At 43.6% G+C, this 14,413-nt stretch overlaps 1 protein-coding gene across 2 annotated transcripts; it reads right to left on the bottom strand.

Moving 5' to 3' along the window:
- Positions 1-2,212: 2,212 nt before the first annotated feature.
- Positions 2,213-13,725, bottom strand: PRDX4 (peroxiredoxin 4). 2 transcript variants are annotated; one of them, XM_062603683.1, is made up of 8 exons: positions 13,449-13,725; positions 8,134-8,251; positions 7,035-7,151; positions 6,359-6,481; positions 5,573-5,703; positions 3,944-3,978; positions 2,670-2,716; positions 2,213-2,335 (listed from the first exon to the last, which is right to left on the bottom strand). In XM_062603683.1, the coding sequence occupies exons 1-8, from the start codon at positions 13,678-13,680 to the stop codon at positions 2,332-2,334; spliced, it is 807 nt and encodes a 268-aa protein (XP_062459667.1). In that variant the 5' UTR covers positions 13,681-13,725; the 3' UTR covers positions 2,213-2,331. The 2 variants fall into 2 exon arrangements, with proteins under 2 accessions (XP_062459667.1, XP_062459666.1); XM_062603682.1 differs by lacking the exon at positions 2,670-2,716.
- Positions 13,726-14,413: the final 688 nt, after the last annotated feature.

Raw genomic sequence — 14,413 nt, 5'->3', positions numbered from 1 at the left:
AAAGAAATGTATGTACAGTTGCACAGAAAGTGTGTGTATATATATACATATATGTAAAAGATATACAAACATATACAGGAGTAAACAGAAAGACAAAGAGTATGTGCTCAAGTATTTTTTACTCCAAGAAGGTAACTCCAAGTTTTTACCCTCTCTGATAAGAGGCTAAATGTGTCTTTGTTCAAGGGTGTTATTTATGCATGTCGCTCTGTACCTTTGTGTGTGAGAGAAAATTTTTCTTGGATCTCACATTCAAATTTAAAATGTTTAACATAATGGTGAGCTTATGTTGCACCTTAATGGCCACCCCATCACTGCTGTCTGTGACTAGCCATTAGCATGGCTTGTGCCTAAAGATATTGGTAGAAAGTCTTCTCACTTGTAGTGAACCTTTCTATGTAATTGGCTGTGGCTCTGCAGTGGGAGGTAAATGTTTCTGTGCCCATCACATCTTGGAATACAGTGAGGAGGAGGAGGAAGTGTGTGCTAGCTGGATTGCCTCCGCATACCTTCTCAGTGGTGATATAAAAGAAGATTTCTGTGGGACTGGCTGAGCACAGTGCCTGAAAAAGCACTTTGTTTCAAATGGTTTTATTGTTTCTGTGCTTAAAAAATAATAAAATGACTTTCTCAGAATTACTGGAACAGTTTCTAGTAGCCCTTCTTCAAATGCGCACAGATCCTTTGCAGCCACATTGCAGTGCGCAGTGTTCTGGGAAGAAGCTTGCTGGAGCCGGTGCAGTATGGGCCACTGAGCAAGGGTTTCAGTTTAGAAACCTGCTCCAAACTTACTGCACGTTTAATTGGTTGTACTGCACATTCAGTTCAGCCTTTGCCTGGTGGGCACAGTAATGACTCCTCTAAATGCAGTTTTACCTAGCTGTGGGAGAGATTATCTCTTCATGGGCTCATGGGAATATAAAAAGGCAAATATTCAGCTTTCATGAAAGAGAAAGCAGGGACTCCTTTTGTGGAAGCTGTAGTTGATACCTGCATAGAAAATACACTGGAGCACTTTGCAAGAATTAGTGATGTGTGTGGAAGAGGAGTGGGTCTTGCACTGCTACAGTGCAGTAGCTTTTGTAGGTAACAGTAAGCAAAATCCTTAGGTTGCCAGTTGTTTTGCATCTCTGGAAATACTAATGATCCCAAACCCACAGATTTCAGGGTTCTTCCTCCCCCTGATTTCCAATGTTACTCTCTCATTCAGGAATCTCTTCTTCGCTTCTTTTCCTTCCTTCATTTTCCTGGAGGCAGTGTGTAACTAAGGATCTGCCTTTGTTTCCACCCTGTTTCCCTGGTCAACTCTCACCTTTCCCACCTCAAACATTTTTTTCTTTTTTCCTCATTCTTTTTTCTCTCTTAAACTTCTCCATCAGCATGTCCAGATCTCTGAAAAACCCTATTTTCTTTTTCCATATACATAATCTTTCATTTCAAGTATGTCACATGATGACTCAAGTCTTTGCTTAAGGACTATTTCTCTAAAACTTTTCATCCCCATTAAACTGCTTTTTTTTTAAAAAAAAAAAATCATTTCCTTCATCCATTAGCTAATCATTTCTTTGCCACATGTGTTTAGAGGGCTGGGGCCTTCAAATTTGACATAGCTACACTGCTGTGGACCTAACTCTGCAATGTTCAAGGTGTGGAGATGGCCTTGGTTTTCTTCAGTCACTAAGTGTTCTCAGTCCTGTTTTATTTTCTCAGCTCAGGGCACAAGCACCATTTCTAGGGCAGGCACAAGTGTTAGGTTTGTTTTTTGCCTTGGGCTGCTTATGAATAGCCATGTAACAGCCTGTCCTGCATTCATCACGCTGCAGTTGCTTGGAGTTATTTGAACATTCTCTGTGTTGATGTTTTTTGGTGTTTCAGGATTTATAAAAGCTGTAAACAAAATCCTGAATAAAATTCAAGCATCTGATTTACAGCTTGGTAACATAAAAAACTGGCTTTCTACTTGTTCCCCTCTTGAGATCATAGGGGCTTGGTAGCACAGTACGAGCTTTGGGTGTTTGGTGCTGGTCCTGCTGTGCTTCCCTTACCCTCTATATGTAGATGGGAACTTCTCTCCCCTTGCAGGGGTGGATGGGGGAGGCTTGGGCTCAGTGGAGTTCTGCTCACCCTGGACTTCACACAGGTTAGATTCCTGTTTAAGCAACAAGGCCTTCAGTAGTCTACTGCAGTTACATATTAGTCAAACTCAGGAAAGTAACAAAATTAATGAAATTTTATTGGCAAAATCAAACGGAATGTGACCTATGTAATTCAACAGGAGCGAGCCTCAGTTTAGTTTATCAAAATATTTCAGTTTTCCAGCTGGATCTGGAATTATCTGTGTAAGAAAGAAAGTGAAAATGTTAGTCAAAAACCAAAACCATGCAAACACAACAAACCATAAAACCAGAACAGCATCATATAACATGGTATTAAGGCCAACCCACAAGCAACACTGGAGAGTAATTTATCAGCTGACTTGATACTAGATTACTCTTTACTTCTGAAGATACTTGAAAGCAGAAAGATTTAACTGATTGGGGGAAGAGAGAGTGCAGCCTACCAAAGGAAGAATTCTGGCAGTTGGGAGCACATACATGTATGTTCCTTGCCCCCAAAGCAAGATTTTAATCAATTAACGTCTGTAATCAGCAGTCTTAGGATTTACTTACAGTTCTTCCCTTGGCCACCACACTCTCATGGCTTCCTCTGGTTTGATCTAATTAAATCAAACACATTTAGAAGGCATGGCTACATCTTTGAGACAGGCTTTTTGAACTACTTTGCTACTTAGATTATCTGCATCTTTTGCACAGAGGAGAAAGAGAATGCTTATGTATTGTTCTAGATTTTTAAACTGATAGTACTAAAGCTGTTAATCTCAGCATTCTTAGACTGTTTTTTTAAAAATATGTTAATATTGTATTATTTAGGTGATCCATGGTTATGGAGGGCCTAACTTCCCAGTGCCAAAATATGTTTGTTATGCCAGCCAACCCTCTTTCATCTTATAGTCTTAATATCCAGTTTCTCTCAGTATGCTCTTCCTCTAGCTTGAAAGAGGTGATTCCTAGCCTCCAGTTATCCCAGGAAGTACTCCAGCAAAGAAACACAGTTTTTAACATTCCAGTGTTTTTACTATCAATTAGTTACAACAATGGCTACTCTGCCTAGAGGCTGTTGGGACCTGCTTTTGATTGAGACAGCTCTTAAACAACAACTCTTTGTCATCACCAAATGGTTCAGAAGAAAGCCACATGCTCAAATAAATGACAGTGAGCTCATCTGAACTAGGCAGCTCAGCCCTCTAGTGAAAGTTTCATTATTCTGCTGAGGCTTGATGAAAGCCACAGAACACGAACACCTTAAATGGGTGTTTGTCTGAACCCTCACTTTTCTCCTTGTCCTCTTACATGTAGGCGAACAGTAGCAAAGGAGGAAGAGCTGTTGTGCAGCAAAGCAATGCTCTCTGCTGGAGCTCTAATGGCACACTGGCTCTGTCAGATACTACAGCAGCCTGGGACCTTGTGTCTTTCTTTTTTTGGGTAGTGCCTAGGATCCACAGTAAGACCTGACAGAACCAAGAACTGATACGGACAAAACCTGAGAAGGCAGGACAGACTCGAGAGTTTCCAACTTCTTCCATCAGGTGTTAACAGGAAACAAGTTCTTGAGCACAAACTCATTGCTGCTTAAGAAAGTTCTGTTCACATGGGGAATTGAAACAACTGGAATAAGTCTAGTGTGAGGGAAATTATAATTCTACACTAGACATAATTGAGCTTCTAATGAAATCGGTCGTAATCCGAAAGCTGTAACTGTAACAATGTGAGTTTACTCATATCATCTAACTGAAAGTTGCAAAGATTTTGGATTTAGCTATAGTGGAAATAATAATTGAGTGTTTTTTAGTAGTATATGCATTTAAATATAAGCAGTGACTTACAGTTTCACTGCCAGGTTTCCAACCAGCAGGGCAAACTGGAAAAGAAAAATGACAAAGTTAGTAAAAGTATATTTACATACACTTTTGCACACTTGATATTCTCTTTCTGAATTTGAAGTAAAAGAGCATGCAGGCATCACATGTAAATATATGTAACTAATAAATATGCATTTTTCTTTATACATGGGATGGTGGTGTAACAGTTTATGCCTGATACCACCTACCACTCCTGTTAACTGGGAACTGGCTGTCTCTGGATGGATATCTATGCCTTCGTTTAATTCTCATGCCCTTCTAGACAAAGTGCTGGCAAAGCAGTATCTGAGAATGAGCCCCTGTTCTAGTAGAAACAAAAGTTTCTTAATTAAATTCAGGTGACTACACAGAGACCTACATTCCTTGAAAACCAATGCTAGGGGAACTTTTTAACAAAGAAATCAGTTCAAAGATTCCACAAGAGATCAAGTGATTTTATTTGAAGCCTTGCTCAGAAGTAAAGGGATTAGAGGGTGCAGTTAACATGCAGTTTACTGTGACCACCTGTACAGTTGCACATTCTGGAGTGAAGCTCTTTTCTGTTCAGAGCTCTCCCTCCGAGGCTTTACCCTAGTGAGTTATGCCATATTACACTGCTTTTCAGGTGTGCTGTCAGACAAAATGCCACAAATACAGTTAGGAATTGTGGAGAACTCTTTCTCCTATTCTGTGCAAAGAATCCAATAAAGTGTCTAGGGAGGCTATTCTCATCATTACTGCAAAAGATGGAAAAAAATGTGCTGCTCTGGAGATCGATATTCTGTAAGACAACTTTGTAACTCAGTGAGGCTGAATTTCCTTTGTGAACTGCATGTAGCCTAAGTATCATCATATATCTTTTTAAGTCTGTACAGGAAAGCATAATAATGATTTTGTACCTTCACATAAAGGTACTTTCAAATGCTGGGTGAAATTGAGTTGAAATAGAAGATAAGCTGCTAAACATTTGTATTAACATTTAAACAAATCTTTACATAAATTAATGTGTTTCTTAAACACAGTATTTAAAGGAATGTGAAAAGTTCACCTTATGCTTGAACTGGGGGAATATGAATTCTTGAAGCAAAGTAATGATCTGAAGTGAAAGCTGCTTTGTCAGGGGAAGATAATCACATAGCACTTGTAAAGAAAATACAAGTAATGGCGGTCTAACTTCCACAGTATCAGTGTGTATCTTGATATGAATCGCTCTCAATTACCTGTCACAGATCCTCAGTAAATGACACAGGACAAGAATGGCCTGCATCTCAATTATTGTAGTATGCCAAATGTACTGAAATATTTGGCCTGATTCTTCATGGCCTCATGTTTTGTGCAGGTTTATGCTTGTGACAGATGGTACATAAGGACTTAATTCAGATTAAGGAATGCTTTATGTACTGCATTCTCATGGATGTGAGGCACAGTGTGAATTACTATTCTAGAAACTACCTCTGGAGATATTGGGTCCTTGTAGCAGGGCAATCAAGCCACTTCACTCAATGCATGAGACTAGTCTCTAATGCTACCAAGTACCTTTCTTCCAAAAAGCTACAAATACAGCTTGCAGTATAAGTAAAACAATCTTCAACATGAACGTATCTGAAAGAGTACCTTCTCCATGTTTGTCTGTGTACTGGAATGCTTGTACTAAACGAAGTGTTTCATCCACTGATCTCCCAACAGGAAGGTCATTCATCGTGATCTGTCGAAGGATTCTCTTATCGTCAACAATGAAAAGGCCTCTGTGAAAACAGTTTTTTGCTGTGTGTTAGGAAACAGAACTAATTACAGTGTTGTGTTTATTTTATGTCTGCTGAACAGGAGGAATTTGATCTCTGCAAACACCATACAATGCCCAACACGTTAGAATGCTAGTCACCTACTATTATTTTATGTGGGATATCAGATGACACAAGCTGCAGATAAGTTAAAACCAAAATAGGCTACTTCTCTGCAGTACCTAAAACTATGCTTTGACAGGCCCTGCCAGGGGATGTTGCAGATGCTATGATGTTACAGGGATCCCAAAAGCAACTAATCAAGTTTATGAAAGATATATCTCTTGAAGCCATTAGTTACCTTTAGTCTTGATTCCACTTGGACTTGGGAGGGCTCTGAGTAACTGCAGTTCTGGGGAATTCTGTTTGCCCTGCCCTAGATATCCACTGATGTTAATGGCTGCTAAACAGGATATTAACCTCAGCCCCTCTTCTGACTCATTATAACCTTTATTTTTTTGTGTTCTTCAATGTTTATTTTGTCTCTTGGCATGAATCCCCAAGTAAAACCTGCTCTCAAAGACTTTAAAATGCTTTTTTTTTTAAATATAAAATAGTAAGTACTACCCTAGGAAAAAAACCCCAAACCCCCAAAAATAACTCTAACCAAGTGAAATACCTAAGCGCATGTCCTTGATCTTCCAGATATACTCCATAATCTTTTGAAATCTGGTGCGTCAAATCTGAAAGAAGTGGAATCTTCATAGGTCCAAGTCCTCCTTGTTTTCGGGGAGTATTAATCCTTTGAAGGAAATGAGATACAGATGTATTTCTCATGAAGATTTATATTCCCTACACAAACTTACAAGTCACAAACCAGAGCAACACAGACAGAAGGACTTAATACAAGTGACATTTTTATTCTGCACACAGAGATGAATACTATTTATGGTTTGAGAAAAATGTTCAGTAGATTTTTTGCCATATCCATTAATAACAACTTCTTTCTTATCAGTCATAGGTCCTTTATACTAATGTGCTCATGAATTTGGTCAGTGTAATGCACTGACGGATACTTGTATTCTTACCTCTTTTTGTGTATTCATAGTATTTTTTGGACTGAGACATAATATATTTCAAGTAACATACTGAACAAGCTTCAAAGATAAAGGCACTTTCATGGACTAGGGTTAAAAATTTTTACCACTGAAAAATATTTTAAACATCGGTATAAGTAGCATCATGCTTTTACTCATTATGATATACCTACATAGGCTAAATATCTGCAATAATGTTCTTCAGCTAAGATGGACTCATGAATAATTTTTACTGAAAGACAAGGATAAGATACATACCATGCTAAGTGAGTGAACTTTGAGTCCACAGAACATGCTACTACTTCGGTGTTTATTGCTCTGAATTCTTCGATTCTGTCACTGAAGGCGATTATCTCAGTTGGACACACAAATGTACTAGATAATGTAAGATAAGATAAAATCAGAATTTCATGAAGCATCCAGTAAGTTCTCTGTTTAACTTAAAATGGTGGATTTATTATAAATGATTTCAGCTTTTGCTTGAATGCTGCCTGACAAATCTTGCAGCCTCAGACTCTAGCTTAGCTGTATAAATGATTTGTTACTGAAGATTATAAAGCTACAGTTAGCTTACAATCTGGGTTCATGTGTTTTTACAGTTACTTGCCTTTAAACTTTATGAATATTAAGTGGCTGAATTTAAGCACAATAAGCCCTTTTTTTTTTTCCCCAGAGGCCCATACTATAATTTGTTGTTACTGTGCATGTCTGCAAGTTTTAACTATTTTGACTTGAACTTTTTCCACTACAGAAGAAATAGAGTAGTAAAGATCACAATTTCTAGGGCCTCGAAGCTAAGGGCGAAGAGCTGGGTTATTTCCTTTGTAATATTAAGGTAGTTAGGCATCTCTGTCCTCTTCATTTTGTGGAAAAGAATGGGCTTGTTTGGTAGAAAGCAGAGATGCTTTTACCCAACCAGGGAAGTTACTGAATTCTAAATAAAGAAAGGTAACGTTAAGTGTTCTTAGGATTTTATGGGATGAGCTTAAAGGGAAAATGCCATCTCTTGGATACATCCCCCAGTATAGATGGGATGCTGTCTCTTATTTGCAGCAATGATTTACAGCAGCATACAGAATTACTGGCTGCCTGATGGGTATTACAGAATGAAGGTTATTTTTTTTATGTGGAGACACAAATTAGTGGAGACAGTTATTAGAACAAAGATTGTGTTACAATTTTACCAATGCATGATGAAAACACAAATGCAAAGAATATATTTTCTTCCATCACTTTCTTTTCCCCCAAGCCCTTACCAAAGTAAAAAACAAGACCCACAAAGAAAAGAATAATTAATGAACTACAAGTCTAGCGTAGCTGCATTCAGTCTTGGTATGTTGACAGTGGACTTACTTACAAGTCAAGAGGATAGAAGAAGAAGACAAGATATTTTCCTTCATAATCCGTTAATTTCAGCTCTTTAAACTCTCCATTAATGACTGCTGTTCCTTCCCAGTAAGGTGCTGGTTTAGAGACTGAAATACGAAGAACATTCATTTAAAAGATAGAATCCAAAGCATGTGTTCAAAGCTGTGCATTAGATAGCATGTGTGCAAGGACAACCATTACTCCCCTTCCTGCTTGAAAACAACCTACTGTACACAGTTACAAAATGAAACTGCCTTACCGCTTGAGACGGAGGTTACAGGATGAAGAAATGTAGGTTTCAGTACACATGGAAAGTAAATAATTTGGCCAACTAGTGCTTATACTTGGGCCTTATGAATCACTAACCAAGGCCACACAAACCTTATCTGAGCATACTGAACAAACCACATGTGTGCATGATCAGGTCACAGCAGTACACCTGTTAGACTGAAGAGGAAGCTGTTGAACATTTCAAGAACCTTAACTATTTTGTTATGGATAGCTGTTGTGAACCGAAAGTGTAAAAGCATAAAATGGTTCAAATTCAATTTGCTGCTTTTTAACTATGAAAAACTACTTGGAATTCAAGTTCACAAAAAAATACATGCAGCATGTTTAGAAATAAATGTCTAAAAATGCAGTATATATTTATTAAATTAAAACTCTCAAGTAAATTGTAACTTGAACATAGTTGTGTTTTTTAAAAATCCAATTAAAACACATGAAGCATATTTGCTAGTCCTATCAAAATGGATTAACCTTGAATTTAAAATACTAAAAAAGTTTTCTGCCAGGTGCTATTTTCACAGTAATCACAGAATGGTTGAGGCTGGAAGGGACCACTAGTCCAGCTTCCCTGCTCAAGCAGGGTCACCTAGAGCACATTGGTCAGGACTGTGTTCAGATGGCTCTTGAATATCTCCAGGGGAGGAGACCTGACAACCTCCCTGGGCAACCTATTCCAATGCTCAGTCACCCTCACAGTAAAGTTCTTCCTCATGTCCAGGTGGAACTTCCTGTGTTTTAGTTCATGCCTGCTGCCTCTTGTCGCATTGCCTGGCACCACTGAGAAGGGTCTGACCCTGTCCTTTTGACACCCTCCCTTCAGATACTTATCCACATTGATCAGATCCCCCGAGTCTTCTCTGCTCCAGGCTGAACAGGCCCAGCTCCCTCAGCCTTTCCTCGTATGAGAGATGCTCCAGACCCTTAGTCATTCTGGTAGCCCTTCACTGGACTTGCTGCAGGAGCTCCACGTCTCTCTTGTGCTGAGAAGCCCAGGACTGGACACAGTACTCAAGGTGGGGCCTTACCATGGCTGAGTAGAGAGGGAGTATTACCTCCCTTGACCTGCTGGCACTGCTCTTCCTAAGGATACCACTGGCCTTCTTGGCCACAAGGGCACATTGCTGCTGGCTCATGGACAAGTTCTTGTCCACCAGGACCCCCAGGTTGCTCTCCAGCAGCTCACCCCCCAGCCTGCTGTGGGTTACTCCTCCCTGGGTGCAGGACCCTGCCCTTGCCTTTGTTGAATTTCGAAAGGTTCCTCTCTGCCCACCCCTGCAGCCTGTCCAGATCCCCCTGAATGACAGCACAGCTCTGGGGGCAGCCACTCCTCACAGCTTTGTATCATCAGCAAACTTGCTGAGAAGTCCCTCTGTCCCCTCGCCCAAGTCACTGATGAGCAAGTCAATACTGGACCCAGCAGTGGCCCTTAGGGGACACGGCTAGTTACAGGTCACCAATTAGAATCTGTGCCACTGATCACAACCCTTGAGACCTGCCATTCCTCAGCTCTCAATCCACCTCACCATGCACTTGTCGAGCCCACAGTTCCTGAACTTGCCTATGAGGATGTCATGGGAGATGGTGCCGAAAGCCTTGCTGAAGTCCAGATAGGCAACATCCACTGCTCTCCCCTCATCTATCCAGCCAGAAGGAACAGAACCATCAATAGAAGGCTGATTGGTTAAGTGTGATTTCTGTTTGGTGAACCTATGCTGACTAATCCTGATCACCTTCTGGCTGGCTTGTAGTTCCCAGGGTCCTCCTTCCTGCCCTTTATGAAGACTGGAGTGGCATTTGTTTCCTCAACGAAGTAATGTGAATTCTGAGAAAAAGGACAGGGTATGCTGGAGATACAAGGTGATGTGAATGCACTTGTGATGTCAAGGACATTGACATACAGCTCTAGGAAATTAGGGAAATGCTGCTGAGAAAAATATATGGAATCTTTATTATCTGGATGATGACTGCATTGTTTGGCTTGCCTTTTCTTAGTACGTCCCACAGCTGTAAAATATAGTGAGGATGTATAACAAGGACTGCAAAACCCACCCCAAATCATCAGACTGATGGTGCCTGTGATGCAGAAGACAGTCAAGTCAGTCGTCTTTGGCTTCACTCAATACAACCCACAAGGGATGCAGCAATACAAGTACAGAGGGTCAGCAGTTACGACTGACAAATTCAGTTCACATTTTTGAAGAAAGTATCTTAATCTCTTATGCCTTCTGCAGAATTATTTCTGATCAGATATCAGGCCCTGGACTTCTAGTATTTTATTGAGCCTTTGCACATATGGGACTATTTTCTAGTGAAAGCAATGATTGATCTCCAAGTTATTTCAAGCTTTAAAAAAATGTTTCAAATACATTGCTCCTTACGAAATTGTGACACCCCAAATCTAATCTCTTTGTAACAAAATGTTCTCTTCAACTGACCTTCAGATTAGGAGGGAGAAGGAAAAGAAACTAAATAAAATACCTTGTGTCTTGACCCCTTTCTCAGTTAAGGGGATTTTGAGGAGGTTAAAAACACTGTTAAAAACACGGAAGTCATTGCTAGACCACTCGCCATCATCTTTACCAAGTCCTGGGAAACGGGAGAGGTGCCTGAGGACTGGAGGAAGGCAAATGTCACTCCGGTCTTCAAAAAGGGCAAGAAGGAGGACCCGGGTAACTATAGACCGGTCAGCCTCACCTCCATCCCTGGGAAAGTGATGGAACACCTTGTCCTTGGTGCCATCTTAAAGCATATCAAGGATAAGAGGGTTATGAGGGGCAGTCAACATGGCTTCACCAGGGGGAAATCATGCTTGACAATCTCTTAGCCTTTTATGAGGAAATAACACGGTGGATGGATGATGGCAGAGCGGTGGATGTGGTCTACCTTGACTTCAGCAAAGCCTTTGACACAGTCTCCCACAGCATCCTCACGGCTAAATTGAGGAAGTGTGGACTGGATGACCAGGTAGTGAGGTGGACTGCGAACTGGCTGAAGGAGAGAAGCCAGAGAGTTGTAAAGTCTAGTTGGAGGCCTGTAACTAGTGGAGTGCCTCAAGGGTCAGTACTGGGACCGGTATTATTTAATATATTCATCAATGATTTAGATGAGGGAATTGAGTGTACTATCAGCAAGTTTGCTGATGACACTAAGCTGGGAGGAGTGGCTGACACGCCAGAAGGCTGTGCTGCCATCCAGCGAGACCTGGACAGGCTGGAGAGTTGGGCAGGGAATAACGGGATGAAATATAACAAGGGAAAGTGTAGAGTCCTGCATCTGGGCAGGAACAACCCCAGGTTCCAGTATAGGTTGGGGAACGACCTGCTAGAGAGCAGTGTAGGGGAGAGGGACCTGGGGGTCCTAGTGGACTCCATGAGCCAACACTGTGCCCTTGTGGCTAAGAAGGCCAATGGCATCCTGGGGTGTATTAGAAGGGCGGTGGTTAGTAGGTCGAGAGAGGTCCTCCTTCCCCTCTACTCTGCCCTGGTGAGACCCCATCTGGAATATTGTGTCCAGTTCTGGGCCCCTCAGTTCAAGAAGGACAGGGAGCTGCTGGAGAGAGTCCAGCGCAGGGCAACCAAGATGATTAAGGGAGTGGAGCATCTCCCTTATGAGGAAAGACTGAGGGAGCTGGGTCTTTATAGTTTAGAGAAGAGGAGACTGAGGGGTGACCTTATAAGTGTCTATAAATATATAAAGGGGGAGTGTCACGAGGATGGAGCCAGGCTCTACTCAGTGGCAAACAATGATAGGACAAGGGGTAATGGGTGCAAACTGGAACACAAGAGGTTCCACTTAAACTTGAGAAGGAACTTCTTCTCAGTGAGGGTGACGGAACACTGGAACAGGCTGCCCAGGGAGGTTGTGGAGTCTCCTTCCCTGGAGACATTCAAAGCCCGCCTGGACACATTCCTGTGTAACGTTATCTAGGTGTTCCTGCTCTGGCAGGGGGATTGGACTAGATGAGGTCCCTTCCAATCTCCAGCATACTGTGATACTGTGATACTTGTCTGAGATGCTATTACAGCATCTCAGACAATTACAGAGGGTGGAGAATACAAACAGTATTGGTTACAAATATCTTGGCTGTGTTTCTATTTCTTTCATAGTATCTGTTTGCAAACATTTAAAATGAAAGTTAGACCATGGCTCAGCAGAACCAGTAAATTCCTACAGCAAGGATTGTTTCAATGTGACTTCTCTCTACTCTGTGTTCTGCAGAATGGGACTTTTTGAGAGCATCTGACCACCGGAACTCAGATAACGCCTCTGAGCATCTCGCTGTGCCTCCATTAAAGATGTTTGCACCTAGCTCTGCCATAAAGTATTCAAACAACAAGAGAGGTTAGGCACAAAGGCAAGCGACAAACCAAGCCCAGTAATAACCCGCAAGCGTTACGAGAGGTGACTGTTCGGTATTTCTAATCACAGTGCGAGCACAAACCACTCCTGTATATTGCTTAAAGCGTTTCCCTTAGCTCAGTCGCTGTTTGTGGAATCCCACACCGTGCTAAATGTCCGTGAAACAGTAAACTCGCTGACAGTGCACCACGATAAAAACATGGGACTGGGAGGGGGGGTGAACCGTCCCTCCCCTCCGAGGCCTCCTGGGGGGCAGCACGCTCACTGCTACGGCCAGGAGCCGACGTGGGGAAGGGAAAGAAAGGGAAGGGAAAGGAGAAGAAGAGATCTGAGCGCCGCGGGGGCCACCCGCAACCAAAACGTTATGGCCCCCAGGCAGGGAGGCCTTGCAGGGCCAGAGTCTGCTCTCGCGCAGCGCCGCCAGGCCGCCGGGGAACAGCCTCGCCACCGGGGCACCCCGAGGGACCCCCGGAGGAAGGAGGGGACAGGACGGTGTGTGTGTGAAATGGCCGCCACCCCTCCTGACGTGGCGCTGCCCCTCTTCCTCAGCCCACGGCGCACTGCGGACACCTCCCGCCAGCCCCGGCCCCTCAGAGCTACAGAGGGCCCCCCTTCGGCTCCCGCCGCCCGGCAGCCCCAGCCCCGCCCGGCACCTACTCTTGGCCTGGCTGAGGTGCAGCGAATGGTCGGTGACGGGCACACGAGCCGCCTCCCCGGGGTAGACCTGCCCGCCCGCGTAATAATGACACTGCTCGTCCCCGCGCTGCCGCGCCGACTCCGCCGCCTCGCCTCCTCCCGCCGCTGCCACCGCCAGCAGGAGCAGCCACACCGCGGAGCGCCGGGCGCTGGCTCCGCCACCCGCCCGCAGCCGCCGCCACGCCGCCTCCATGGTCCGCCGAGCGAGTGCACGTCCCCGCGGCGGGGAGGAGCTTGGCCGGCCCGCTCGCACACGCTCCCGGTCTCACGGAGGGAGGGGGGGAAACCCGAGGCCGACGCCTTCCCCCCACCCCCCACAGCTCCCCGCCCTGGGCTCTGCCTCTCGGTGGGGCCGAGCGCTGCCTGGAGGCCGGGGCCCCGGCGGGGCTACGTTCTAGTGGAGGAAAAGGGCAATTACATACGTGTGTAGGGAAAAAGAGAGAAGAAAAAGGAGAGCGAGCGTGCGTGTCGCGCAGTGCCGGCGGCTGCCGAAGGGAACTGCTGCCTCTATGTGAGGTTTGCCATCTGATATCTCTGTTACCTGTGTCAGGGAGGGCGCTGTGTACCAAGTATCTACCAAGTGTATCAGTTAAATTGCAACAGGGATCCTTGAAAATTCAGACACCAAAGGGCTGGAGATACCCTTGACCTTTCGTGCTTGGAGCACTGTGGATGCCGCCATCTGGGAAAACTGGTGGTTCCAGGCTAACCGTGTCAGGTGCTTAACAGAGGAACATCTGCATTGCACCCTGTCTCTGCAGGTGGGCTGTGATAAACGTACTTTCAGGCTGGCACGGTCCCCATGCCAGAATGGACAGTACCATTTCTCTCTTTTAAAAACGATACAGAACAGGCATGTTGCAGAGCCAAAAGAACATGCTGGGGGCTGTTTCCAAAGAATACAGGTTCTGTAAAAGAAGAAAGGG

Source organism: Pezoporus occidentalis, unplaced genomic scaffold (assembly GCF_034315485.1).
Source record: "Pezoporus occidentalis ecotype Australia unplaced genomic scaffold, CSIRO_AGI_Poc_V1 ctg81, whole genome shotgun sequence".
NCBI classification, from domain to species: Eukaryota; Metazoa; Chordata; class Aves; order Psittaciformes; family Psittacidae; genus Pezoporus; species Pezoporus occidentalis.
This window is presented reverse-complemented; position numbering and strand designations above follow the sequence as displayed.